Source organism: Euprymna scolopes, chromosome 22, assembly GCF_053919585.1.
Source record: "Euprymna scolopes isolate OS-2025 chromosome 22, ASM5391958v1, whole genome shotgun sequence".
Taxonomy (NCBI): Eukaryota; Metazoa; Mollusca; class Cephalopoda; order Sepiida; family Sepiolidae; genus Euprymna; species Euprymna scolopes.
Window position 1 is genome coordinate 7088299 of NC_136503.1, and position 26832 is coordinate 7115130.

General features: G+C 35.3%; 1 protein-coding gene and 1 long non-coding RNA gene across 3 annotated transcripts in view; one reads left to right on the top strand and one right to left on the bottom strand.

Moving 5' to 3' along the window:
* The window catches only part of LOC145243878 (uncharacterized), a 313790-nt gene that overhangs the window by 21040 nt on the left and 265918 nt on the right, over window positions 1-26832 (top strand). The gene's annotated exons all lie outside the window — the stretch shown is intronic.
* Window positions 1-26832, bottom strand: part of LOC145243875 (solute carrier organic anion transporter family member 4C1-like) — a 164709-nt gene that overhangs the window by 8993 nt on the left and 128884 nt on the right. For both annotated transcript variants that reach the window (XM_080106948.1, XM_080106947.1), the window contains 3 exons: window positions 26575-26731; window positions 21993-22162; window positions 5942-6006 (listed from right to left, as the gene is read on the bottom strand). In XM_080106948.1, coding sequence (XP_079963074.1) covers window positions 5942-6006; window positions 21993-22162; window positions 26575-26731 — 392 coding nt within the window. The remainder of the gene's footprint in view (window positions 1-5941; window positions 6007-21992; window positions 22163-26574; window positions 26732-26832) is intronic.

Sequence of the window (26832 nt, forward strand, 5' to 3'; positions counted from 1 at the left end):
GAAACTTATTGAAGGCTCCTCGTATTTAATATTTAAGGCTTAACTTGAGGGGTCTTAAGAAGAAATTAAAATTCATGGAATCTTGTTAATTGGTGTTTCAATGATTATTGATCCAATCCAATGCAAATTTGATATATCTGACCTTTTAAATTAAAATTTATAGAAACTGAAACTTTGGAAAAATAAGCCACGATCATAAGGACTCATTGAAACGCCCAAAGCTTGGTCTTGTTTTCTGACTAGGATAATGAACGCCACCTCCACAACTACTTGATTCCGTTTCCCTAAAACTTAACATCTTGGGGTGCTTGTTTATCATGTATGCTAACATGATTAAACTGAGCCACTCTTGTCTGACAGGTTTGAAGGTACTGGTTTGATGGTTTGTCTGATTGCCGTATTCCGACTGACAGTACAGGAACCCTAACTTTTTAGTAGCGCTTAGAGCAGCTGCTCTATCATCAGTTGTATAATATTGGGATGGTTGTAGTGCCATGGACCCTACACTCACCTCCTGTGGGCATTCCCGAGGCCACATTCCCGTGAAAAAAGAGTTGACTGATGGTCTACTTGTATTACATGATTTGCCTAGCATCCCTCACCCTAAAATTAAACTATAAAAATGACAGCTAAATCCAAAATCACTATCAAACCAGACACACACTTGAACAACGCTTCGCCTCTTCTCTTGGGGCTTAAATTTACAAATATTCGTGGAATTAGAACTAACTTCGATGAGGTAAAATCATTCTCCTAGCAAACTCCTTGGATATCTTAGCGCGAAGTGAAACGAACCCCTCCTTTCTTTCTGACCACTTTAACATGTCTGGTTATCTTCCACTTTGTCGTAAGGACTCTGACAGACACATGCACGGATTTGGAGTCTATATTCGTAACATCCTCCCCTTGACTAGGAAATCTAAACTAGAATCAGACGACCAAGCCTTCATGTGCTTTAAACTAACTTTACAACATAGCATTAGTTATACTTTCTTTATCACTCTCCCTTGACCCAAGACTGTACTCTAATCAATCACGTCTCTGACAACATAGATGTATACTGTAGTGCCTAGCTGGTAGTATCACACATAACTTTTCTATACCCCATTCTTTGACACAGACAGTAACGTTCCTGACCCGTCTTCCAGATTATGGGACCAGAAACCCTCACTTCTGGACCAATTTCCAACTACAGTTCCTAAGGATTGTGTAACAAATGCCTATTGCCCTCTTAGGAATGCTGATCACGCTGTGATAATGATAGACACCATCCTAAACTCACAACCCGAAGTTGAAGAGCCACTGCTCAAAACGACAAAGTACTACAATAAGGCTGACTGGGATGCCACCAGGGATCTCATCAGAGATGCGCCATGGGGAAATATCTCTTCCTGCTGTACAATGCGCAAATGAGACCACTGAATGGTTCAAAGCGGCAATTGAAGCACATGTTCCCACATGTAAGTTCTATAGCAAATCCTTCTCTCAATAATTTACTTCTACTTGTGCAATTGACATTTCTCAAAGGCAGCATGCATACCACAGATTTATCCGACATAAATCCGGTACAAATAGAGAAAATTTTATAGAAGCTAAAAGTGATTCTAAGAAGGTAATAACCATAGCTAAGAGAGAATATACCGAAACCATTAGAAAACGCATCGAAGCACAAAAATTAGGAACTCATGACTCTCAGAAAATCTACAACAGTATAGTAAATAATGGGCAATCAATAATTCTCCCACTATCCAACAATCTTGAAGTTGTTTGCACGGCAACTGAGAAAGCTAACATGCTTGTCCGTCGTTTTGCCTCACACTCTACGTTGGATCCAGCAAACTATTCCCTCCCAGATTTTCCCCTGCGGACAGAAAGCACACTAGCTGATCTGAAAATCATACCTTCTCAAGTACATGATACCATAATACATAGACATCTCAAAAACATGTGGACCTGATCTCATCCCGGCTGTACTATTAATAAAATACTCTGCTAAGGTTGCTCCAGTTCTCTCCAAACTTTACAACAAATGCATTAACGAATATTGCTTTCCTGATTGCTGAAAAACTGCTTCTGTGGTACCAGTTTACAAGAATTCTATCAAAAAAACTGACTCATTAAATTATCACCCAAGTAGCTTCTCTCTTTTCGCTAAAATATTTGTCCTTAATAAATCAAGCTCTAGTCCACCACCCTACAGTTACAAAACTTCTGTGCGACCAACAATATGGATTTAGGCAAGCCCATTCTAATGCAGATATCCTAACTTTAATCTTTGAACGTATATATAATGCACAGGGTGAATCAGGGTAAGGTAGGGCAGTAGTCCTAGATATATCTAAGACCTTTGACAGGGTATGGCACGATAGTCTTCTCATAAAAATGAGATCTTATGGTATTACTTGAATCACGACGAATACATAACATAATTAAATTCTTCTAAGTAAGAGAAGAATCCAGGTTGTCCTCGATGATTGTACGTCAAAACAATCTCTAATATAAATCTTAAACGTCTCTTAGTGTGTGTGTGTGTATGTTTGTATGCCATGCTAAATTTTTCTACACACGCATCGGACTGGGTTGAGATCGGTACCATCTGAAAGAGTCATCCCTCTGTCGCATAATATGTGAAAATTAGCAAAAATTATTTCATATAGAAATAAAGTTTTAAACGAAGCGAGGGTCAGTAAAATTGTCTCTTTCTAAACTTCAAAGACTGCGCATGCATGAATCATTATTGGCTTGACTAAAAGAATTTCCAACGATATTTCGCAATCAGCTTTGTGGATAAGCCGGTTGCTGCGTGAGCTTGAGCTTTGACGTTTGCGTACACGAACTTATAACCTGAAGGTTAAGTTCCCATTTAAAAGAAACATTCAATTTTTTAGGCAGTTTTAAAAATTTAAACAGGGTTAAAAGATTTTGTATTATTTATTTGGCATTTTTTTATCAGTGATTAAGTAACCATCTCTCTCTCTCTCTCTCTCTCTCTCTCTCTCTCTCTATATATATATATATATATATATATATATATATATATATATATATATATGTTGTGGAGACGCCCACTAATTAGCATACGTGGATGAACAGATATAGATAAAGGTATCAATACAGCAAAACCGGGGAGCTGTGTTCGAACGCCCGATAGGCAAGACGCATGTGCCGGTTGCTCCATGAAAGACTTTAACACGCCCTCTGCCGGACAATCTTCCAACTGCAGTACAACTGCACCTTTGTAAATATGTATTATCTTTTCGTCTTAATATATTTGTTTTACCTTTACTTTCTGCGTTCGTGTTGTTATTGATACAGACACAACAATATGTTATAATAGATTTGTTCTGAAATTACTAAAATGACCATTTAGTTTTATTTGATAAAAAGGAATGTTAACAGGTTGATGAATCATTTAATAATAATAGGATATTTCTTATTACTGTTCCAGAAGATCAATCAAACAGATAAAACATCTTGAATACCCCTGTCGATTGTATGGACAAAAATGTGAAAATATATAACACATTGTCGGATTTTAGCTCAAAAGGAGTAAAAAAAAGACGGCATGACAATATTGCGAGAAGGTGCATTGGGATATATGTAAGAACAGATGATTGGAACACGATAGAAAATAGTACGAGCATGTTTCAGAAAGTGGAGAGTAATAATGTAACATTATTATAGATGTGAATATCAAATGTGACAGTTTGATTGACGTAAAGAGACCAGATTTAATCTTAATTAGAACAAAGGAAACGGTCTCGGTATTTCCGGCACTGTGACATGTAAAGAGGAGGTCCTTTTTGTTTACTTAAAATGGTTTCATTATTAGTTGAGTTGTTTTAGCATCCCAAATAAACTAATTCAGTCGCTGTAAATACATAAATAAATAAATAAATAAATAATAATTCAATAGTTTAAATAAATATTCACTTATTTATTACCTGACTATAGATGTTAAATTCCTCAACATTTTCGGATGCAACACCCATTTTCAAGAGGTGGAAAATATATGTCCACTCTTTATGCTTTCGTTTCTGGTTTAATTTAAAATTTATATTTAATTTTGTTTTGAAACGCTATTTTTAAGTTTAAAATTACATTAGTCGTTTAGGGAAGATAATTCTGCCTGTATCTGTGAATGCAAATGTTTTTGAAGTTTAGAGAATGGATTGTTTTCACTTTTTTTATGGAAAACAATACTGCTTTTATCTTTATTCGGAAGATATTGGATTCTTCTGCTTTATTATAAATTTTTGGGTTTTAATTTTTCTATCAATATCGATTATTTCAATCTGAGATTTTCTTGGTCCCTTTTAGTTGCTATTATTTTAACAATTATGTTTTAATTAGATATGTGTTTGTAAAAAGACGAGGTCTTGGTGTTGATGTGTTCTTTGATTCAAATATGCAACGACCTTACTGTACTGTATGTTGGAACATACGACTCATTGCATATGGTGCACTGAATATATGTACTGAATATATGCGTTCGCATAGTCCTGTGCTTTTTATGGGGCAATTAAATAATGAACATGGTTTATTTCTTGGTATAATTTTGGTTTTAGATAAGTGTTGTCTTATTGTTGGACCATATGTGTGAGTTTTATGCCTAAATGTTTTTTTGCAAATGGTCTTGCGTATGACTGTTGTTATCCTATCATTAAAATGTGTTATTTTGAGGAAGCATGTATTGGATAGTGTGTAGGTTTTTTTTCTGATAGATGCTCTAATGTGCTGTAAGGTTTTTGTGGGATATCCATTTTGCTTGAGGACTTGTAGAAATTTTCTAACGGAGGTGGTCTTGTCTGTTTCATTCGTGCATCTACTGTGAATGCAGGTTGTTTCATTTGTAGCATAGCCTATTTTTGCCGTGCTAAGGAGTGCCGACTTGTAGTTTGTAAAAAGTCTCGACAGGCGGGTTTCCTTTAGAAATTAGTGTTTATTTGACCTGTTTTTGTGATGTAGAGTGTAAGATCAAGTAGTGATAGATGTCCGGATGTGTTTGGATGTTCTATGGTAAATCTAATATGTGGGTCTGCATTTTGGAAGTTAACAACTATTTTATTGAAGAAGATGTATGTCAGTGGTAGTGAAGTTAAAGCAGTATAGATTATTATAGGAGATTTGTTCTGTAATTAGGTCTACAGCTGGTGTGCGGGTATTGATGTGTAGAGAGAGAGACAACATCTAGGTTAAAGGCGTACTTGTTGTATTGAAGTCGCTGGGTTCATGATGATTGTAGTTTATGTATGACTTCTTCCGAGCTGTTAACGTGGCCTGGATAGGCGGAAAGCAGGGGTTTAAGTATTTGTTATAGTAGCCAGAATATTTCGTCTAGTGGTCCTTCTATGCTTGTAATTATGGGTCTGATTTGTGCAGATGGGCTGCTTTTGTGTGTTTTTATTAGGCGGTAAAATCTGGGAAGTTTTTTGTTTTTTTTTGTAATAAAATTTCTTATGTATTTATTGTGTTTTTTTTTTTTTTTACATTTAAGGTTTTTGAGGCTGAGTAAATAACAGACTAAAATTCTAAAATGAAAACACAAGTCTGCAAAACTGCATATCACCTAAAACGGCTATTCGCCTTCAAATAAAACTCATAGAACACGCATGCTTTCACCGGGAATAACACCTCCGATTTTCCTACATATAAATCTGACCGCACATTACACCCACCTACAGACAAACCCGAACTGGACTTTAAACTCGCAAGAGTCAGACACAACATACTAAACATTATTCAACGTGAACAGTATAACAGCACACTCAACCTCATTAACACGCAATTAAGTAAAAATCGATTAAAACATTACTCAATAAAATGGTTTCTCGTGGACAGCTAAAAGTACACGGGCCGCCTGTGGTCCGTGGGTTTCATGTTTGAGATCCCCGTTTGATAAGATACCAAATGATGGCAGCAAAGTATACATTTTACTTACCAAGTAATCTTCGAATGAAATGATTCATACCAAGACCAAAAGTTCTTTGATTTTCTGGAATGCATCTGGAATGTCAATAAAAATAGCACCGTCGTTAACGAAATAATACCGAGAATTTACATTGGGCAAAAGTCCAGTGTAGACAACATACAATAATTCGTAAATAAATAAAAACAAACTAAAAACGATATATAATTTATGTAAAACGCCTCAGAAAGAAATTCCTTAGCCATTTTGTCCAGTTTTAATATTCATTAAACTTTTATGCCACACTGTTATTTTTCTAAAATGTATATCTTTTTGACACTTGACTGGATGGATGGATGTCACAGCATATCGCTTTGGCTGCCATTAAAATCGAACGTCGAGAAAACAGATTTTATCTATTAGTTTTTTCAGAAAATTCTAATAATAAATTTTAATTGGGCCAGTATGTATTTTATATATTTAGTCTTTTATAAAATTCTCATAGGAAATATGGATTGGACCAGTATGACATTTATTGATTTACTTTATATAATGATAATCTTGAATTAAATATAAATTAGGCAAATATGAATTTGCTCTATTTAATTTTTCATTGAATTCTCGTAATAAATATGAATAGAACCTGTATGAGTTTGTATATATTTTCTTTTTATGGAATGATCGTAATAAATATAGTAAGAATTTCTGTATTATTTTTTTTCATTGAATTGTCGGATAAATATGGATGATATATGTATGAAATTCTTCTATTTACCTTTTTTTTGAATTCTTGTAATATTAATGGGCCGCAAAAATATCATTAATGCAGTTTATTGAATTACGGTTATAAATATATGTGGATCCAGTATTAATTTTTAAAATTTACTTTAACATTGAATTCTTGTAAAAAATCTCGATAGAGCCAGCATGAATCTCTTCTATTTACGTTGTCATTAAATTCTCGTAATAAATATAGATGCAAACAATATGAATTTCTTTTTGAATTCTAGCAATAAATATGCAGAGTACTACTATGAATTTATCCTAATTATTTTTTCATGTAATTCTCATAATAAACATAGTTATGCCTGTATGGATTACTTCTATTTACTCTGGCATTAAATTCTTGTAATAAATATAGATGGTCCCAGTATGAATTTCCCGTATATATTTTTTATTGAATTCTCGTAATAAATACACATGGGTCCCGTGTAAATTTCTTCTGTTTACTTTGTCATTTGATTCTCGTAATAAATATGGATGGAGCTGTTATAAAATACTTCTAACTTTTTTATTGAATTATTGTATTAGATATAAATAGTAAAATATGAATTGCTGAACTTTATGTGAATTTCTTCTATTTACTTTTTCATTGAATTCTAGTAATAAATATAAATTGGATAACCATTTATTTCTTCTGTTTACTTTTTAATAGAATTCTCGTAATAAGTACAGATGGGCCAGTACAAACTGATTTTATTTATTTTATATTAAATTCTCGTAATGAATATAAATGAGACGAATATAAATTTCTTGTATTTGCTTTTCATTGAATTCTCGTAATATATACAAATAAGAATAGTACGAATTTCTTCTATTTACTTTTCATCTAAGACTCGTAATAAATATTGATAGGACCAGCATGAGTTTTTATTTACTTTTTCATTTAATTCTCGTAATAAATATAAGTATGACTTTTCATTAATTTGTGTAATAAATATAAATGGGACAAGTATGAATTACATCTATTTACTTTTCCATTGAATTCTCGTAATAAATATTTAGTGGACCGCTATGAATTTATTTTTATTTTCCCTTTCTGAATCCTCCTAATAAATATAGAGAAGGGCCAGTATAAAATTGATTTTATTTATTTTTATGAAATACACGTAATAAAAATAAATCAGACGAGCATGAATTTCTTCTATTTATTTTTGATTGAATTCCCGTAATAAATATAGATTGGCAAGCATTGTTTCTATTTACTTTTTTATTGAATTTTTGAGACCAGTTTAAATCCATTTTATTTGCTTTATATATCGACCTACATGATATATGTTAATGCGACAGCTATCATTATTAATAGACTATTTCATTGAATTCTTGTATTAAATATAAATGTGGCCAGTATTAATTTCTTCTATTTAATTTTTCATTAAATTCTCGTAATAAATATAAATGAGGTCAGTACGAATTTTTTATTTTTACTTTATTTGAATTCTCGTAATAAATATTAATGGGACTAGTATGAATTTCTTTTATTACTTTTTCATAAATTCTCATAATAAATATTAATAGGTCTAGTACAAATTTACTTTTTTATTTTTTCTTTATATTCTTGTAATAAAAATAAATGGGGGCAGTACGAATTTTTCTCTTTATTTTACATTGTTTTCTTGCAATAAATATTAATGGGGCGAGTATAAATTTCTTCTATTCACTTTTTTTGAATTCTCGTAATAAATATAAATGAAACGAGTATGAATTTCTTTCTCTTTATATTTTCATTAAATTCTCGTAATAAATATAAATGCGACGGGATTAAATTTTTTACCTTGTTCATTTAATTTTTGGAATAAATATAAATGGGGCCAGTATGAATTTCTTCTATTTACCTTTTCATTTAATTTTTGGAATAATATAAATGGGGCCAAATGGATTTCTTCTATTTATCTTTTTCATTTAATTTTTGGAATAAATATAAATTTTCATTGGATTCATGATTTCTTATTGAAAGTCCCCATTCTATGTAATGTAAGGATGTTTTATTATAGTCTCATAGATAAACTATTAAATTTGTGTTTTGTTTTACACATTTTGTCATACGTTAATAACTTTCTGAGTTAAAACCTTTCTAGTTAAATTACATTAGGAAAATCAGTTTTCGTCTACTTCTTATTTATATTTCATATTCTGTCGACAAAGGGCAAGAACTAAATAACTTAAATTTTGACCTACCGGAACAAGCATCATAAAATTAATCTTAGTGCGTTAAGCATTTTAAAACATGTTTACTTGTTTCATACATAATGTTATTAAGTGGTTAATCATTTATTATTTTATATTACTTATAATCTACGAACATGCATGTTTCGAGACCCTATCTCTCGTCAGCGTAACTTGACTGTTTCTAGGAATCGAACCTGAGACCAAGTGTATTATGGTCTGGCGCGTTAACCGTTACACCACAAAGTCCTAATTCATTTTAAGTGTCATTTTTATCGGTTTTAAACTTATGTAGATTTTTTGTTGATTTATTGAGAGGTTAAGTGGTTTGCTTGGAGCATTGTTTAATGTGTATATAAAGATATATGACAATACAATGCAGAGATGTAACGGATACACACAAACTGAAGAAAGTTAAGTTATATTGGCAGAACAAGCTATACAGTTTCGCCTTTATTGATCTAATATATACGCATATATATTACATGTATTGTGGTCTTACTTTTAGCATGTGGTCAGGTGGAATATCTGTGTGGCAATATTTCAGGAATAATTCCCTTTGTCAGACCTGTGTTCGACTTTCAGGCGTGCAAGTTTAGTTTGTAAATTGAGCAAATTTCTCAAAAAATTTTGCTTCAGATGTATAGCTTATTTAAACTTAATAATATAAGGCCTGTAATGGCACTCAATATTCATTATAATGTTTATAGTATTTAACCTTATCTATATTGGCATTTATAACTAATCCTCATTTGTTTATATCTTAAATTATTTTCTGCGATGTTGTTAAAACGATTTGGTGTTTAAAATTTTACTATTAAAGAAAGACAACTCGCCATGGTTAAAGGGACGTAAATCTGTTAACAGAAAATTATCTAGCACTCTCGCATGCTTACTTTAGCACCCTCACGTACATATATATGTTTTCGAACCCGTTCATATTTTTTTGTTAAGTGTAGTCATTACTTTTTCTATTTTCCATATTTTTTAGCATGAATCATTCAATATTAGATGTATTACGAGGGGTGTGAAATAAGGAATGCCCCTGGCCCACTTCCCATAGCAACAGAGCAACGAAACTTGGCACAGTTATTAGTCTTTCTCTACATAGGAACCACACAGAGTTATGCATTTCTCCCATCGTCTGATGCAGATCTGGAGACCGTTTTTGTAGAACACTCCAAGTTGGTCCTCCAACCACGATGTGACTTCAGAAATCAAGGCTGCATCATCTGGGAAACGCTTTCCTTTCAAAAACAACTTCATGGCTGGGAAGAGGTAAAATTCAGAGGGTGCAAGGTCAGGAGAGTAGGGAGGATGGGGAAGGATTTCATAACCACACGCCCGTGTTTCTGATCTGCCGACATGCGAGTTGTCGACCGGAGCGTTGTCCTGCAGGAGGAGGGTACCTTTGCTGATCTTGCCTCGCATCTTGATTTTGATAGCTTCCCTTATTTTCCTCAAAAGTGAAGCATAATAGGCTCCTGTAATTGTGGTACGCTTTGCCAGGAAATCTGTCATCACTACTCCGTCCTGGTCCAAGAAGACTGTGAGCATGACATTGCCAGCGGAGGACTGCACCCTTGCCTTCTTTGGAGGTGGTGAGTCCAAGTACTTCCAATGCATTGACTGGGCTTTGGTCTCTGGGTCATAGTGATCGACCCAGGTTTCATCCTGCGTAATCAGTCTTTTGAAAACTTTGACTCATCTTCTTGGCACATCTCCAAATTCATCCTCGAGCACTATACGCGTTCTCGCTTCTGGAATGGTGTGAGCAACCTGGGAATCCATCTGGCAGACACCTTCTGCATATGCAAATGGTCATGAATGGTAGTTTCCACAGACCCTGTACTAATCTTGACATCTTGGGCTATTTGGCGAATAGTAATGCGCTGATATTCAAAAATGGCAGCCTCAACTTGACGGACAGATACCTCATCAATGGCAGAAAGGGGGGGAGGCGACCAGGTCTGGGAACTGTTTTCATAGACGTCCGGCCATGTTTGAATTCACGATGCCAGCGTTTTACAAGGTCATATGATGGGGCATTACCATAAGTTTCTTTCATTTCATAAAAAGTCTCCTGTGGTGTGCGTCCTTTTAAATACAAAAACCGTATCACTGCTCGATATTCATCAGGCTCAATTTCACAACTGACTCAGTTCAAACACCTGTAAAACAGAAACCACAATTAGTTCAGAGCTGTAATTTGCCACATAACCCGAAGAGATATAAATCATTGCAAATGCAACATTTCAGCTCGATCAGACAACTGGAAGTGGGCCAGGGGCATTACTTATTGCACGCCCCTCGTATAAAATCTGTATACGTAACGGTGAATTTAGTGACTGCGAAGATGATTCTTAAATATCACCCCCTTGATTTCGTGTAATTCAATAAGTTTTCATATACCAATGAGTTTTAAGCCAGAAAGAGTTGACTTAAGGAGTAAGCTACAAAATTATCATATTTCATAATTGAGCATTTATATACTGTGGAAGCAAAATTAAGACTTCAAACAGGGTGTTGATGGCAACAAAAAGTGTATTTCATTTTACGTTACAATTGTTTCCATGTCCATTCGAACAATTTTAAACATTATAAAATACACTTTTTGTTGCCATCAATACCCTATTTGAAGTCTTGATTTTGCTTCCACAGTATATATATATATATATATATATATATATATATATATATATATATATTGAGAGAGAGAGAGAGAGAGAAAGAGAGAGAGAGAGAGAGAGAGAGAGAGAGAGAGAGAGAAAGAGTGAAAAAGAAAGAGAGGGGGATGGTTAGAGAGAGAAAAATAAAGAGAGAGAGAGGGGGAGAGGGTTAGAGAGAGAGAAAAAATAAAGAGAAAGAGAGAGGAGGAGGGATAGAGAGAGAAAAAAATAAAGAGAGAGATCGTTAGTTAGATCATTTTTTTTTTTTTTATTACATTTTCACCCCAAACAAGGCAAATTGCCACTTTGGTGTAGGGGGCTACTATCAGGGGCAACAACTACTGGGGTACTATGTAGGGATTTGGGCAGCAAGGTGTCGGTTCACGTTACATTTGAACTTCTGCACGTCAGTACTGTTGGGGAAGCAGGGACCTGGAATGGAATTCCAGAGTCTTGCGGTTCTGGGGAAGAAACTATTGGAGTAAAAAGATCTTTTACATCTAGGGATCTCTACAGTGTGGGGGTGGGATCTAGTAGCCTGTCGGGTTTGTCGAGGGTGCTCGCGTCGTGGGGGCACAAGTGATTGCAGTTCGTCAGAGCATTCACCACTAAAATACTTGTAGAAAAGGCAGAGGGATGCAACATTTCGTCGATGGGACAGAGGCTGAAGCTTAGATGCCAGTTCAGGGCCTATCAGGTTTGCGACTCTCTTTTGAACCTTGTCAAGGAGCGAGAGACTAGTAGCAGATGCACCAGCCCAGATGTGGCAGCAATACTCCATACATGGGCGAATGGTGGCCTTATAGAGGTACAGGATACTTTAGGGTGTTAGTAGTTTTCTAGCACGGTAGAGAGAGCCTACCTTTCTTGCAGCGGCCCTGGCAATGCCTTCAATGTAATTGTTCCAACTCATGTTTCCTGTGAACGTTAGGCCAAGGAGTTTGAAAGATGGACTCTCAGATAAAGAGTCGTTGGCCATTGCTATGGGTGGTAGAGAGGGTTTCTTGTAATTATTGAATGAAATTAGTTTAGTCTTGGCAGCATTGAACGCGACCAACCACTTTTGTCCCCATTCCACTACAAAAAAAAAAGATCATGACAACAACTAGGCTATACATCTAGAGATAGATAGATAGATAGATAAAGAGAGACAGTGTGTGTGTGTGTGTGTGTGTGAGAGAGAGAGAGAGATAAATAAAAAATAGATACATTATAACAAAAAAAATTAGACTGCACATCTATTAATGCCGATCCTACTTTGTATATAATGCCAGGTTAAATAATCTATAAAAAATGTTTCTCATAAAATATTTGAGTTCAACGGACAAATATGGCTTGGTGGATAAATAATTAAAAAACTTTTCATGTGATTCTTGCCAAACACCATGCAATTATTAACTTAATGAAAGTCCAATTTTGCTTTAATCACCGTAATGTTTAGGACAGTAATGCTAGTAGTTAATATTAAACTAACTTTATAAATCTAATATAAAGCGAAAAATAAAGTTGCTTGAACTGCAGTGTGCATCCATGTTAATTAAATCGAACAAGAATAGAAACATTTTATTTGATTAGTGACTTGTTTGCATCATCTTCAATGCTATTCTCATACCGACGTAACTTCTGACCTTCCTCAGGTATATCTTGCCGAACTTGCAAGGACCCATGGCATAACAGATATATCACTGAGTATATTCAGTTCTAAGTGACTCTTCTGGAGGCTAAAAGTTCAATCCTCGGTGCAGAAGACACTAAGAATACAATTTCGAATTACTTAAGGTGTCATGGCGGAAGAACGAAATCATGTTTACCTCATGGATTAAATAGATGTTTCCGTTCAAATTTCCACAGAACGATTCCCGAGTTCGACAAGATGAACCTGAAGCTGGTCGAAGATTGTATCGGTTAAAGCATCGCGAGAATAACACTCAAAATGAGAATAACACTCAAAATGAGAATAACACTCAAAACGAGAATAACACTCAAAATGAGAATAACACTCAAAACGAGAATAATGGTCTGAAAAATCTTAATACAAACAATGTTTCAATAAATTGGTCGGAGAAATAATATTTGGCGATATTTTATGTGCATATATAAAACTGTTGACCATGTAAATTCAAAGTTCCACAATTACACTTAATTACCTACTTAAAAAATTGATTAAGGAGTTCTTTACTGTGGTGCTTACTAATCAACAATAAATCATAATAAAAGTAATTATTCCCGTCCAAGGACAGGTATTTTTCTGGTATGTATGTGATCCTATCATCTTGGCAGAATGTATGATACTATCGCTGCTCAGCGTTTTTTAGCCCTCACTAGTACTAGATTATTGGTCAGTAAATATGGTCCGAGTCTGAATAAGCAATTCACACAACGCGTTACAAAACGAAATTCGTAATTTTTAACGAACGTTTTCGGTGTTAGTCTAACATACAAACTAACTTATCTAACTAACAGAATCTGCCATTCAAAGCACACACACACACACACACACACACACACACACACACACACACACACACACACACACACACACACACACACACACACACACACACACACACACACACACACTCCCGCTTCGTGTAAAATAGCGCGTATGGTGCACGTGCGAGAAAATCGGCAGTAATCGTAGGATAGCTGACTTGCGAAAATATTAGCAGCAGCAGCCGTTTTAGCGATATGCAAATTAGCAAGTGTGTGCGAGCTTAAGTCAAAAGAAAAGTAGAAAAATATATCACGTGATCAAGAAGAGAAGCAAAGTAAAAATCGGGGAAGATGGACGTGTGAACACGAAGGTAAGAAAGCGCTGGCTAGGGCCGGCGTGAGGTGGCGGAGAAAGAGTATTTAAAAAAGTACATGTTATACGTTAGAGCGTTGTAAAACAAGTGTGTGTTAATGAAATGCGTTAATTTGGAAGAACCAAGAATAAATGCATTTCACTTGTATTTAAAAAATGCCGAGTCAGATTTAAAAGTGTAACAGCCATGTTATACTCGAAACTCGCAAGCAAGCGGTTTAACCTTTGAAAGTTTCCATGAAAGTAGCCGACGTCTCGTAGCTCAGTCAATATGAAATATTACCTTTCAAATTCAAGCGGTCAGAGAAACCATATTTGACGATATTTCACGAGAGAAATTTATCATTCCATAATTGTATTTTATTTGACAACTTCTCCATTATAATAATCTAATATATAAAAGGCTATATATCTGTCTGTCTCCATATTTTCAAACTCTATCGCCTCCGAAACTAAAAGTCGCAGAGCGGCGCCAGGGACCTCAAATGGTTAGATTCTTTTATGGGTCTTTAGTCGGTTAAAATAGTTTTAAGTGGTCAAAACTGAAAAAATCGTCATACATTGTGTACATTCATCTTAGTTTATTTTGAATTTTAATCAGTTCATATGCGTGTCACGTTGGTACAGTGGTAACGTCACCAGCTTTGAATGCTACAGTTTCGATTCTAATTGACGGCACCCAGATACTTTATTTTACTTTTAAAATCACGACTCTATAATGATATATACAAAATCTGGACGAATTAAAATATCATATTTAAGCGTATTTTACGCCCGGGCAAAGCCGGGTGCCCTCTGTTAGTAAATGATGATCAATAATGACTGATAATAATGCTAAAGTAACTTAGAATTTTACTAAAATCTCACGGCAGCACCGACAATCAGAAGTGTATTAGACTAGAAGGCACAGTGTCGTTTGTCAACAGAATCTATACAAATTTTAGAACTCGTAAGTGCTTGTTCTTTTTATTTAATCAAGTCTTAAACAATAAAGCAGTTTTGTATAGAAATCAGTTATAAATTATTATTTATTTTATAATTTTGTATCATGTTTATTATTAGATATTTTTCCATTTAACCATTTACAATTACTATTTATAATAAGCGGAAGCAGAAATTTTAAGATTTCTAAATTGATAATAAAGCTTTTGTTAACATAGCTTCAGTCCAAGATCCAAATATTTATTTTTCTTATTAAACGGTTCTTTCAGCATATTAACATTTCGGTACACTTTTTTACAGATCCGTTTCGTTATGCAGAAACAATTGTATTACTATGTCAATACGGAATCTTCATGAGAAAAAAATATTTTTGCTTAGAAAGAAAAAAGAAACATGACAATATTATGTCAGAAAAAAGAAAAAAGAAAATTCATAGAAGACTCAGCATCGCTTGTTTGTTTAGGTAGCCCTCTTGAAACATATTACAAAGCTATTTCAATTTTAGTCAACGTTCAAATTAAAAATATTCTAAAAAGTTTTAGTTAACAAAAAATTTATCTTTATCTATTAATATTACTTTATATATTATATATTATATATTTTATTTTATATATTTTATTTTATATTCATTACCTGTAATATGTTAACTTGAGTTATACCTAAAATGCATTTATATAGTAAGTGGGTGCGAAACTATTTACTTTTAATAAATTACATTTAATTGTTTGTGTTATGCTAAATGGTTTGGCAATTTACTATTATCCATAAGGTGTGAACCACACACACACACACACACACACACACACACACACACACACACACACACACACACACACACACACACACACACACACACACACACACACACACACACACAACTATTTAAATTGTCTATCAAATAATCAATATACTTTAGTTCAACTAAAAATTAATTTCGTATTCTAGGAGACGATTTTTTAATCAACATCACCCATTAATCAGCCCAGTCAAAAGGAGATAATTCAATTAGAAATTTCACCTATTGTTTCTCTTGTAGTATAGATTTAATTGCAAATGATTTAGCCAAAATATATTGTATTTCTTTCATATATATTAATACACGTATCCACACATACAAACATATATACATTGCAATAGAAAAATGTGAGCATCAAAAGTAATATGGTTAAGCTTAAACATGGAAAAGTAAAGGACTAGTTGTTAAAACTGGAAAAGAAAAGGACAAGATATTCTAACAAAAATATAATAAATTTATAACTAAAAATATTGCAACATTAAGAATTGATTATATAATATTATAAATTTAATTAAAAAAATTCTATTGTAATCCATGATTTTTCCAGGCTTCCAATAAATCCACTTTTTCTTTGTTTAATTTCAGTCGTATGTTTTTTGCCTACATAAACACATATGCAATAACAATGTACGGCACTCGTCTGCTTTCAATAAAGTCTCCACAATTATCTCCCTTTTATGCTTTCATTCTCTCTGTTGCACTTGTTACTTTTGTTTTCGCGAGAGCCGTGAATTAGTAGCAACACTAGTTGCTGAAGCGACTTGGTTGCTATAGAAACCATTCATAGAAAGCGTCGCTCACTTCCTTATATTTTTTTTACAATTTTGAACACTAGAAAATTCATTATAACTTTTGTTTTTCTGAACGAAAATTGAAATTTTTTTTCACAATATAGCTAAGAAGGTGATCTATAAACTGTAATAAAGGTTTGTACAATATATTTTAGTTTCGAGGATTTTTCGTTGTGGCTTTAATAGTGTCTGCTTTCAAAACCCCCAAATACTTATAGCTCCTTTTCACCTAGTGCCCTCATTTCCGTTTGGTCGAGTAGTTCTATTATTTCCATCGCTTTCAATTTTTTCTCTTCTCATAATCAGCAGTGCGCACTTTTCCATACTGAATTCCATTCGGATATCCTGTCTGAAGATTCTGGTTGCTTATTAGCGTGTCTATTTTCTGGTTTTGCAAACAATTTCTGCTTTATCGCATTGAAGGAAGGTTCTAGATTATTATTATTATTGGCTCACATGGAGCTTTCACACAAATCAACAAACGATCTGATTGGAAACCTGTGGTATTCTCTGGAAGCTGAGTGACAACAAGTCTCCCCAGACGTCCAGCTCTCTCCACCTCCTTCGATAGCATGTGCAAATGAATTTGCATCATCGCAACAGTCGCTTACAATTGATTTCTCGCTGGTAGTGGCCATTGGTTTATACTAGAATTTGAGTGGCGCTCAGCCTCTTCAAGGTCCCAGTTCTATTTGCGTTTGTCCAGCCGAGGTCGCTAGAAAACCGGGAAATTTGAACTCTATTGATGACTTGAAAACGTGCTTGGCAAGAGCTTGGGATGATATCCCACAAGTTAACCCTTCAAAATATCACACGAGCTTAGATTTCTAGGTTAAGACGCTGCAATGAAGTGCACGGACGACATTTTGAATATCTATGAGTATAATATAACATTTGTCTTTGAAAAACTTTGTAAAAATTATTCTTTGTAAAAAATAAATCGTTGTTTGACAAATTTCCCGCTTTTCTAGCGACCACCCTTTATAAAAATTGACGAAGAGAAATATTTCTGCATTGGAATGCTGCAAATATAAAAGGAATAAAGAAGAAATGAATTCTTCATAAAGAAAGAAAGATGGCCGACTAAAACGGAAATGTACTTTTTCTCTTTGGCTCTTTCTATTTCACACGTCTTTTACGACATGCCATTACTTTAAACAAAAACACCAACTGAAAGAAAAGAAAAATGTATCTGTTTTCTATGACATAAACATCATCACAGGATGTACTGTTAGCAGTGTTGAATATATAAATCTCTTTTTTATTAGTATTTATTTGCTTTCCCACGAAAGCAAAATGTGACACAAGGTCGTTTTAAATGTAGGGTTAAACCAGCTCCCTAAAAAGAGGCAAACGGGCACTCTGGTAGGGACCAAAAATAATAATTGTCTCAGTTTCCCCTCCGTTGACCGAGACAAATAACCTTAAGTGTAGCATCGGAACAGATACTACACTTTGAGATATTAAATCCTTTATTCAGATAAAAATTAACATGAACAAAAAACTTAGGCCCAAGGCCAAGTCAAAAGGAGGGGAAATGGGGGTCGTTGGTCATCCTTGTCACTCTAGAACTAAACAAAAGTTTCTCTCAGCTAGGATCTTCTTTCGCCATAATACCGCATTCTCCCTTTCGTGCTGGGGGACGTCTTACTTAGCACCCAATTTTTTAAACATCTTTTATTAGCGTGTAAAAATAAAACAACAGAAAAAGCAAGCCTATTTTTCCTATCTATTTAAAAAGAAAATACAGCTTTTGTATATATGGGTGGTGGAATTGTATTCATCTGCAAAAGATTTAGCTAATTTGCATATTTTTTAAACATTCATTTTAATTAATTCCCTTTTAGTTTTTTCGATTTTCTTATGGGATGATCATCTTTAGTTAATTATTACGTATAATTATATTCATGCAGATATTCTACATAATTTATACTTGCGCAATATTTGCGTAAAAAGTTATAGTAAACACAAACCCCTTTCTATATATATTTATGTATGCGTATATATATATTTGTTTAAAAAGTTTGCCTACCAAACTCCTCTGTCAGTTTTTGATCTACAGATATGAAACTTCGTATATAGGGTATTTGAACCCATGCGAAACTTTATATATGGGGTTTAGCCGGGGAAAACCTTAAAAGTGGGAAAATTAAAAAAAAAATTTGCCAACTGAAGATCGAACGACGGCATTATGAATATGCATGGGTACCGTAATAGGTATTGGTCCATGTTCTATTTTTTAGCCTTGCAGTAGACATGTCTTTAAAGCTCAAGCATTAATGTCAAAGGAAAAAGTAAATCGTAAGCTAAACGTTTTAGTTTCGATTCTCGGTAGTAGCGCACGAGCCATTAATAAAAAACAACCTTTAAAATCATCATTATATATTATGTCCAATATAATATAATAATAAATACGGAATCTGCATTAATCAAAATATTATATACTAGTATTTCAGCCCGGGTGTTTGGATGTGTCTGTTGAGCAAAAAAAAAAAAAAAGTGATAGTAGGAAGGCAGGCTCGAACCCGTACCGCAAACGAGGAAAAGAACGGGGGGAAAAACCTGCCGTTTTTGCTGTTACGACCACCACCAAACCGGAAGTGACATTTGTTTAAATTAAGGCTAGGCAATCGAAAGGAGAGGATGGCTTTTAAAAATATCGACGAAAAAAGCGCCCCCCCTGTAGAAAAGTGCCCAGTTGAAGGTGAAGATTTTTAGGCAATTTTTCGATATTTGTCGTTTGAAAGATCGCATTTTAAAACGATACTGATCTTGGTAAAATCCGCCGCCTGTGTCGAAAGTTTTAGGCAGACACGCAAACTTACATACATACATACATTTATAAATTGGTAACTAAAAATTTTCGACACAAACCGATTAAAAAGTTTGCCCTATCTCTGAATACTCTTTATGTAAAATTTCAAATGTTTAGACCAGAAATGGACTGAGTAATTTGGTAGAGGCCGCAGAGGCCATTTTTTTAAAAAAATGTTGACCCTATTATGACCCCTTAACATTTATTGTTTTGGACTCAAATCAATTTATTAAGTTAGATCCATGTTCAAGGAACCTATAACTACAACTTCAAGTGTTTAGACCCCAAATTGTCGGAGGAGTTTCGTAGAGTTCTCAAAAGTCAAATCGTTGAACTTTGACCCCTTGACAGTCGAATTTCTGGCCGAAAACCGGTCACAAAGATTTTCCCAAATCTCAGTACGCTGTATATCAAATTTCCAGTCTGTAGACTTTAAACTGACAAAGTCATTGCGTAGAGAAATGTACACAGACTGACAGACAGACACACACACAGATACACAGACACGTTCACTTTTATATATATACTAGCATGAGTGCCCGGCGTTGCCCGGGTGTTTGGAGGTGTATGCTGAGAAAAAATCAAAACAAAACAAAAACAAAACAGTCAATTTTTTTAACTTTGACCCCTATTATGACCCCTTAAAATTTATTGTTTAGGGCTCTAATCAAGTTATTAAGTTAGATCCATGTCCAAGGAACCTGTATCTAAAATTTCAAGTGCTTAGACCCCAAATTGCCGGAGGAGTTTCGTAGAGTTCTCAAAGGTTAAATTGTTGAACTTTGACCCCTTAACAGTTAAATTTCTGGTCGAAAACCGATCACATAGATTTTCCCAAATCTCAGTACGCTGTATATCAAATTTCGAGTCTGTAGACTAAAAATTGATCTCTCGACGGTGGCAATCTTTCTAGGGCAATTGCTCTTGACATATCTAAAGCCTTTGATAGGGTATGGCATAAAGGTTTACTTCATAAGATCGCTAGCTATGGTATAGCTGGAAAAGTCTTCTCAATTATTAAATCATTTCTTTCTGATAGGTTCATAAGAGTAGCAGTTGAGGGGCAAAAATCAGAAGCTCACAGTATTAATGCCGGTGTCCCTCAGGGATCCATCCTGGGCCCAACTCTTTTCCTGATCTACATTAATGATCTTCCAAATCATATCCTTACATCATTTGAGGACATTTATGCTGACGACACTACCATTTATGGTACCACATCTAAGACAGTAAACGACCAAGTTCTCTCCAATTCTCTCTCTTCTGATCTTGAGCACGTAGTATAATGGGGAAAGGAGTGGCTGGTTACTTTTAATCCATCTAAAACCAAGCTTCTCTCTTTACATCATCAACATTCTAATCCACATTTGTCATCAATTGAAATGAATGGCTCTCGTCTTCAGGAGGCCTCAAGTTTTGACAAGCTTCTGGGCTTGACCATTACTCCTGATCTTAAATGGAACACATATATCAAATCTGTTGCCAAGGCCGCTGGAAAAATGGTGGGATCTTTCTATCGATCCAGTAGATATCTCACTGCTGATGCTATTCTCTATCTATATAAGAGCCAGGTACGTCCAAGGATGGAATACTGTTGTCACATCTGGGCAGGAGCTGCTAGAAAGGACTTGTCCTGCCTTGATAGAGTTCAAAATAGACTTCGTAGCCTCGTAGGAGATGTCCTTTTCTCCTCCTTGCAACCTCTATCTCACAGAAGAGATGTTGCGAGTTTGTCTCTGATGTATCGTTATTTTCATGGAAAGTGTTCAACTGAGCTTCAATCTATGGTCCCCCCTCGCCAAACTTTCACAAGAAACACTCGTCTAGCTGTAAACACTATCAATAATTTCCCCCACTCTTTATCTGTGCCTAAACCTAAACGTAGATTCCATGAACAAAGCTTCTTTCTTTGAACTGCACGCCTGTGGAATTGTCTTCCGTTTTCCTGCTTTCCGGCTGACTACAATATGGTTGTGTTCAAGTCTAAAGTAAATAAGTTCTTGATGAGCCGTTCCATATAAGTTATTAAATTTACCAAATTTTCATTACTAATGATTACTATATTGACCAATTTCTACTGTACACTCTTTAACCCTTATCCTTGAGTGGCCTCTGGGCCTTGATAATGTGGTGATGCCTTTGTAAAAAAAAAAAAAAATTATTGCGTAGGGAAAAGTACACACACACACATGTTCACTTTTATAGATATATAGATAGACAAGCGTATTTTACAATCGGGCAATGCCGGGAAGCCTGCTAGTACAACTATAAGCATTAAAGAATTGTTATTCTTGTAGTGTTAGAATTAATATAGCTTACCTTAGCACGACAGCCAAAAGAGGCGTTCTGGCGAGAAACGTGGCAAAAAGAGTGATAAGTAAAAACGGTATGAAAATGAACATTTGATAGCAATATATGTCGTCATTGCACGCACCATTGTGGGCCGTTCCATTATCGGCGTTTCCTATGCATGAACAGTTGGAGTAGACCTGAAGAGAGAGAAAGATACTAAGAGGACAATATACTTGGTGTTCAATATTTACTGTTACAACTTTCTTCTATTATTTAGTATTTAAAAATTTTTTTTTTCAGATGTGTATGGATAAAGTTTAACTTGAAGATTACTTTTAATAATATATCCCATGGTTCAGCGAAACGAATTGCCATTGTAGAGCTATTCAAGTCCGGAAAGTCTGCTGGAAACATTGCAGAGACCTTAAATGTGAACCGGATGTTGATGTGTAGAGCACTAGAAAGTTTCAAATCTACTGGTGAGCTCAAGATATTTGATCTGTCTTGAAAAGTAAAGTCTCAGCTTCCTACCATATTAATTCTGAGACTCTGAAGAAGAGAGTAAGTAGGGAATTGGTCAAAATCCCACAAACAATCATTTGTGACTTGTGTAAAGCATTCACCAAGCGTTTGAAGCAGTTATTGATGCACAGGGCGGTTACATTGAATAAAGTTGGGATATTTTAAATCTAGTAATACTATTGTATATATTTGCGTTTTGGTCATCTGTATTATTTAATTAATTTAATAAATATGGGCAAAATACTTTGTAACGTTAATTATTGAACAACCTGTACAATGTAAATTGTTAACAGTTTTAATTAGAAGTTCTCTCTACTCTATAAAGAAATGTATTTTAAATCTCTTTGTATGTCCGATTTGTACCCAGAAACTTACGAACTGTACATTTTCAGATTTAGTGTCATACCGAGAGGTTATACTAAAATAGTCTTACATCAATTCCTTTCGAACTATCAAGTAACGAAATAATGTATGCGCGAGAGATATAAAATGGCGTTTCTTTATTTTTTTCTAAAAACAACTATTATTTAAACATGCGGTCTAAAAAATAAGTTGCCCTTCTGTAATTAAGCACTTATAAATTAGTGCAAACCTGTTTATGTGCAGTCTGTAGAGTTCCGTGTAGACAAAAAGAATGAAGAAAAAAGTTAAAAAAAAGCCCGCCTTTTCTCTTTATATACTTGTGATATTGTCACCTAATATGCAAATAAGATGCTTCCGGTTGGATATAAAGGGCTGATTTTCACTGACGGGGTTGATTTTTGATTTGGATGTAAGAGTAGTAAGGGTTGTCAGCAGTTGAGTTTTGACAGTAGATTTGGAATTAAGTTTTTAATAAGAGAGCGTCGAGATTTGGAATAGCGAGTTTTTGGCAGCAGTGTGTCGAATTAAACATTTGATTGTTTGAATCATAAGCTATTTCGGCTTGAAGAGATCGTGGAGTCAGGACAGATGAGATTAGGAAAGGATATGATACCGTCTTTTAGTGGAGAAGGCGATGTGGTCGCATGAATCAAAAAGGTACAATTAGTAGCTAAGCTACAAAAGTGCGAGTTTTATTCCTCTCTTTCTCCATGAAGAAGCGCTAGCTCTCTACTTTGAGATGAGCAAAGCAGACCAATTCGATGCCAGACAGATAGAAATAAGACTAGCGACGGGATTCACCGAAGGATATTTGGAAGCATTTGAAAAATTAAAGCGATTCCAGTGGACAGGAGAGTCAGTTGATGCTTATGCCAACACAATTAAAAGATTGGCTCAGCTAGCAGGATACCTAAGGATATGGCTGAATCATACAACCAAACTTGCTTTTATTACGAGATTTCCAGATGTATTTGTAGCAAAACAACAATTATCTCACGTAGAGTGAATGGACGTTAGAAAACTAATACCAAATGCATGTTTTTTAGTCAGCAAAATAATACGAGAGACTAGAACAGTGACATCGAATGCACAAACAATACTCAGAGAAATAAGGAATCAACAAGCATTCAGTATTTCAGATGTAGAGAACACGACTTGGATTCGGACTGAATGTTGCGCTGAAGATTATAGCAACTGTTTTAAAAACGGTGTTGAAGAAAGAAAGCAAAACTAATAAAGGTTCTGATTTGTACATCAATGATATAATGGTGGATGTAAAAAAGATGTCAACAAAAGAAGTTGTAGAACATTTGAAAGGATTTTGACCGAATCTCTGGACGAAGGAGCAGCACTGGGCCTTAAGCTAATGAAAAGAAGTATGGGAGAGCTATTATTAAAACGAAGCAACGATATTTTTTTTTTGATTACATTTTCACCCCAAACAAGGTACATTGCCACTTTGGTGTAGGGGGCTACTATCAGGGGCAACAACTACTGGGGTACTATGTAGGGATTAGGGCAGCGAGATGTTGGTTCACGTTGCACTTGAACTTATGCATGTCAGTACAGTTGGGGAAGCAGTGACCTTGAATGGAATTCCAAAGTTTAGCCGTTCTGGGGAAGAAACTACTGGAGTAGAAAGATCTTTTACATCTAGGGATCTCTACAGTGTGAGGGTGGGATTTTGCAGCTTGTCGGGTCTGTCGAGGGTGTTCACGTCGTGGGGGCACAAGTGCTTGCAGTTCTTCAGAGCATTCACCATTATAATACTTGTAGAACAGGTAGAAGAGGGATGCAACGTTTCGACGATGGGACAGAGGCAGAAGCTTAGATGCCAGTTTAGGGCCTATCAGATTTGCGACTCTCTTTTGAGTCCTGTCAAGGAGCGAGAGACTAGTAGCTGATGCACCAGCCCAAATATGACAGCAATACTCCATACATGGGCGAATAGTGGCCTTATAGAGGTACAGGATACTTTCGGGTGTTAGAAGTTTTCTAGCACGGTAGAGAGAGCCCACCTTTATCGCAGCGGCCCTGGCAATGCCCTCGATGTGATTGTTCCAACTCATGTTTCCTGTGAACGTTAGGCCAAGGAGCTTGAGAGACGTACTATCAGATAAAGAGTCGTTGGCCATTGCTATAGGTGGTAGAGAAGGTTTCTTGTAATTATTGAATGAAACCAGTTTTGTCTTGGCGGCATTGAACGTGACCATCCATTTTTGTCCCCATTCCACTACTGATTGGAGGTCATCCTCTAGTGTTTCTGCCCAGAAATGAGAGGATAAATTGTTTTATATCTGTGGCCAATTTTAAGAACACTATCCAATTGCTAGATGGCTGCGACTAGCATCGATGCTTCCGTTTAGTCTCGAAAGACAAAGGATGCCCCCTGTAAGGGCTGTTGCGCATATAACTGTGTAGCAGGGGTTGCGCAATTTCCAACCACACCTCTCCTGAATCGACACTGTTTGAGTCCAGTGGCAAGGACAATGTCAGGACGACTGGAAACAATACCGAGATAAGCAGAGCGCACATACAGCACCTGGAAGCCTCAAATGGTCACCCATTTGGCACTGACCAGGTTCAACGTTGCTTAACTTCGGTGATCCAGCGGGAACCGGTGTGTCAACGTGATTATCCCGTACACCACTGCGACTAGCATGTAGTTGTGTTAAAAAAAAGAGCAAGTAAAGTAGACTAGGAGGGCAGAGTTGATGGCAAAACTGTCAAAGTAATGAAGGAAATTTTAACTGATGTAGAAAAAATGATCCTGTTAATAGAACTTGGCACATAGCTGAAACATAAATAGGAAGTGGTATGGTGAAATGCAAGTGATATTGCAACTGGCATGTCGTGGAAATTGGCGACTTGGCGGCGGAAGATGCAGCATGGTTGAAAAAAATGATTATAATCATATTAACGTGACGAATTAGACGTTGCCCTGAAAGGCATCAATTTAGCTATGGAATGGGGGTTGTAAGAAATCGAAATAAGAACCGATTCAGCCACGGTACTAAGTTGGGTGAAACTGTACAATGGAAGAGAGTGGCAGAATACGAACAAAGGATGCTGGAGAAATGATTATGAAACTAAAATTAGGAATGTTTGGAGAGTTGCCATCTGAATTTGAACTCCGAATAAAGGCAGTAATTGTGCCTTCAGATGCGTTAAAACGAATAAAAAATAGTTCTTAGTTGAGAAAGAACATTATGTTTGATGCGGAAAATGGGTCCACATATAAACTAGGTTCAAAAGGTTAAGAATTGTGTTCGATGCCAATCAATTGATCCCGCCCAAAATATACATAATTCTTTGGAAATTGGGACTTCGAAGAATTGGACCAGATCAGCTATAGGCATAACACACTATCGTGGGAGAGCATACTTGTCAATGATTGACTGCCCCTGGCAGCCATAATGAAATTGTGTTTAACAGTTAGTCAGCTGCCTATAACTATATTTTTCCTTATAATATATTCCTTCATTTCTATTATAATGAACTATTTGTAAAATTTCGCAAATGTATCTGAGAGAAAGAGACAACGAAAAAGTAATGCAAAGAAAGAGAGAGAGAGAGAGAGAGAGGAAGAGAGAGGGAGAATAAGCAAGAAAAAGTGCTGTTTATCATGTTGTTTATATTTCCGAAATTTAATAACAATGAGTAAGGTTTGGTATTGAGGTTAACAGGATCATAGACACTGAAGAAGGATATAAATGCATCCTACCCTAGTTTCCGGATTAGACATCAAACAACCAGCGTGACAAGGAGAGAAGTAGGTTTTTCCATTAGCTCCACAAACAGGTTGGTAGTATTCGGTGTTGCAAGAACAATTCTTGTTGCAAGAGGCGTCTAAATTAGGAGAAGATGGATATAGCGACAAACTGAAATAGAAAAATAAAAATGAATTAATTTTATCCCTACTCTCTCCCTTAATAGTAGAATGCTGCTTTAATATATATATATATATATATATATATATATA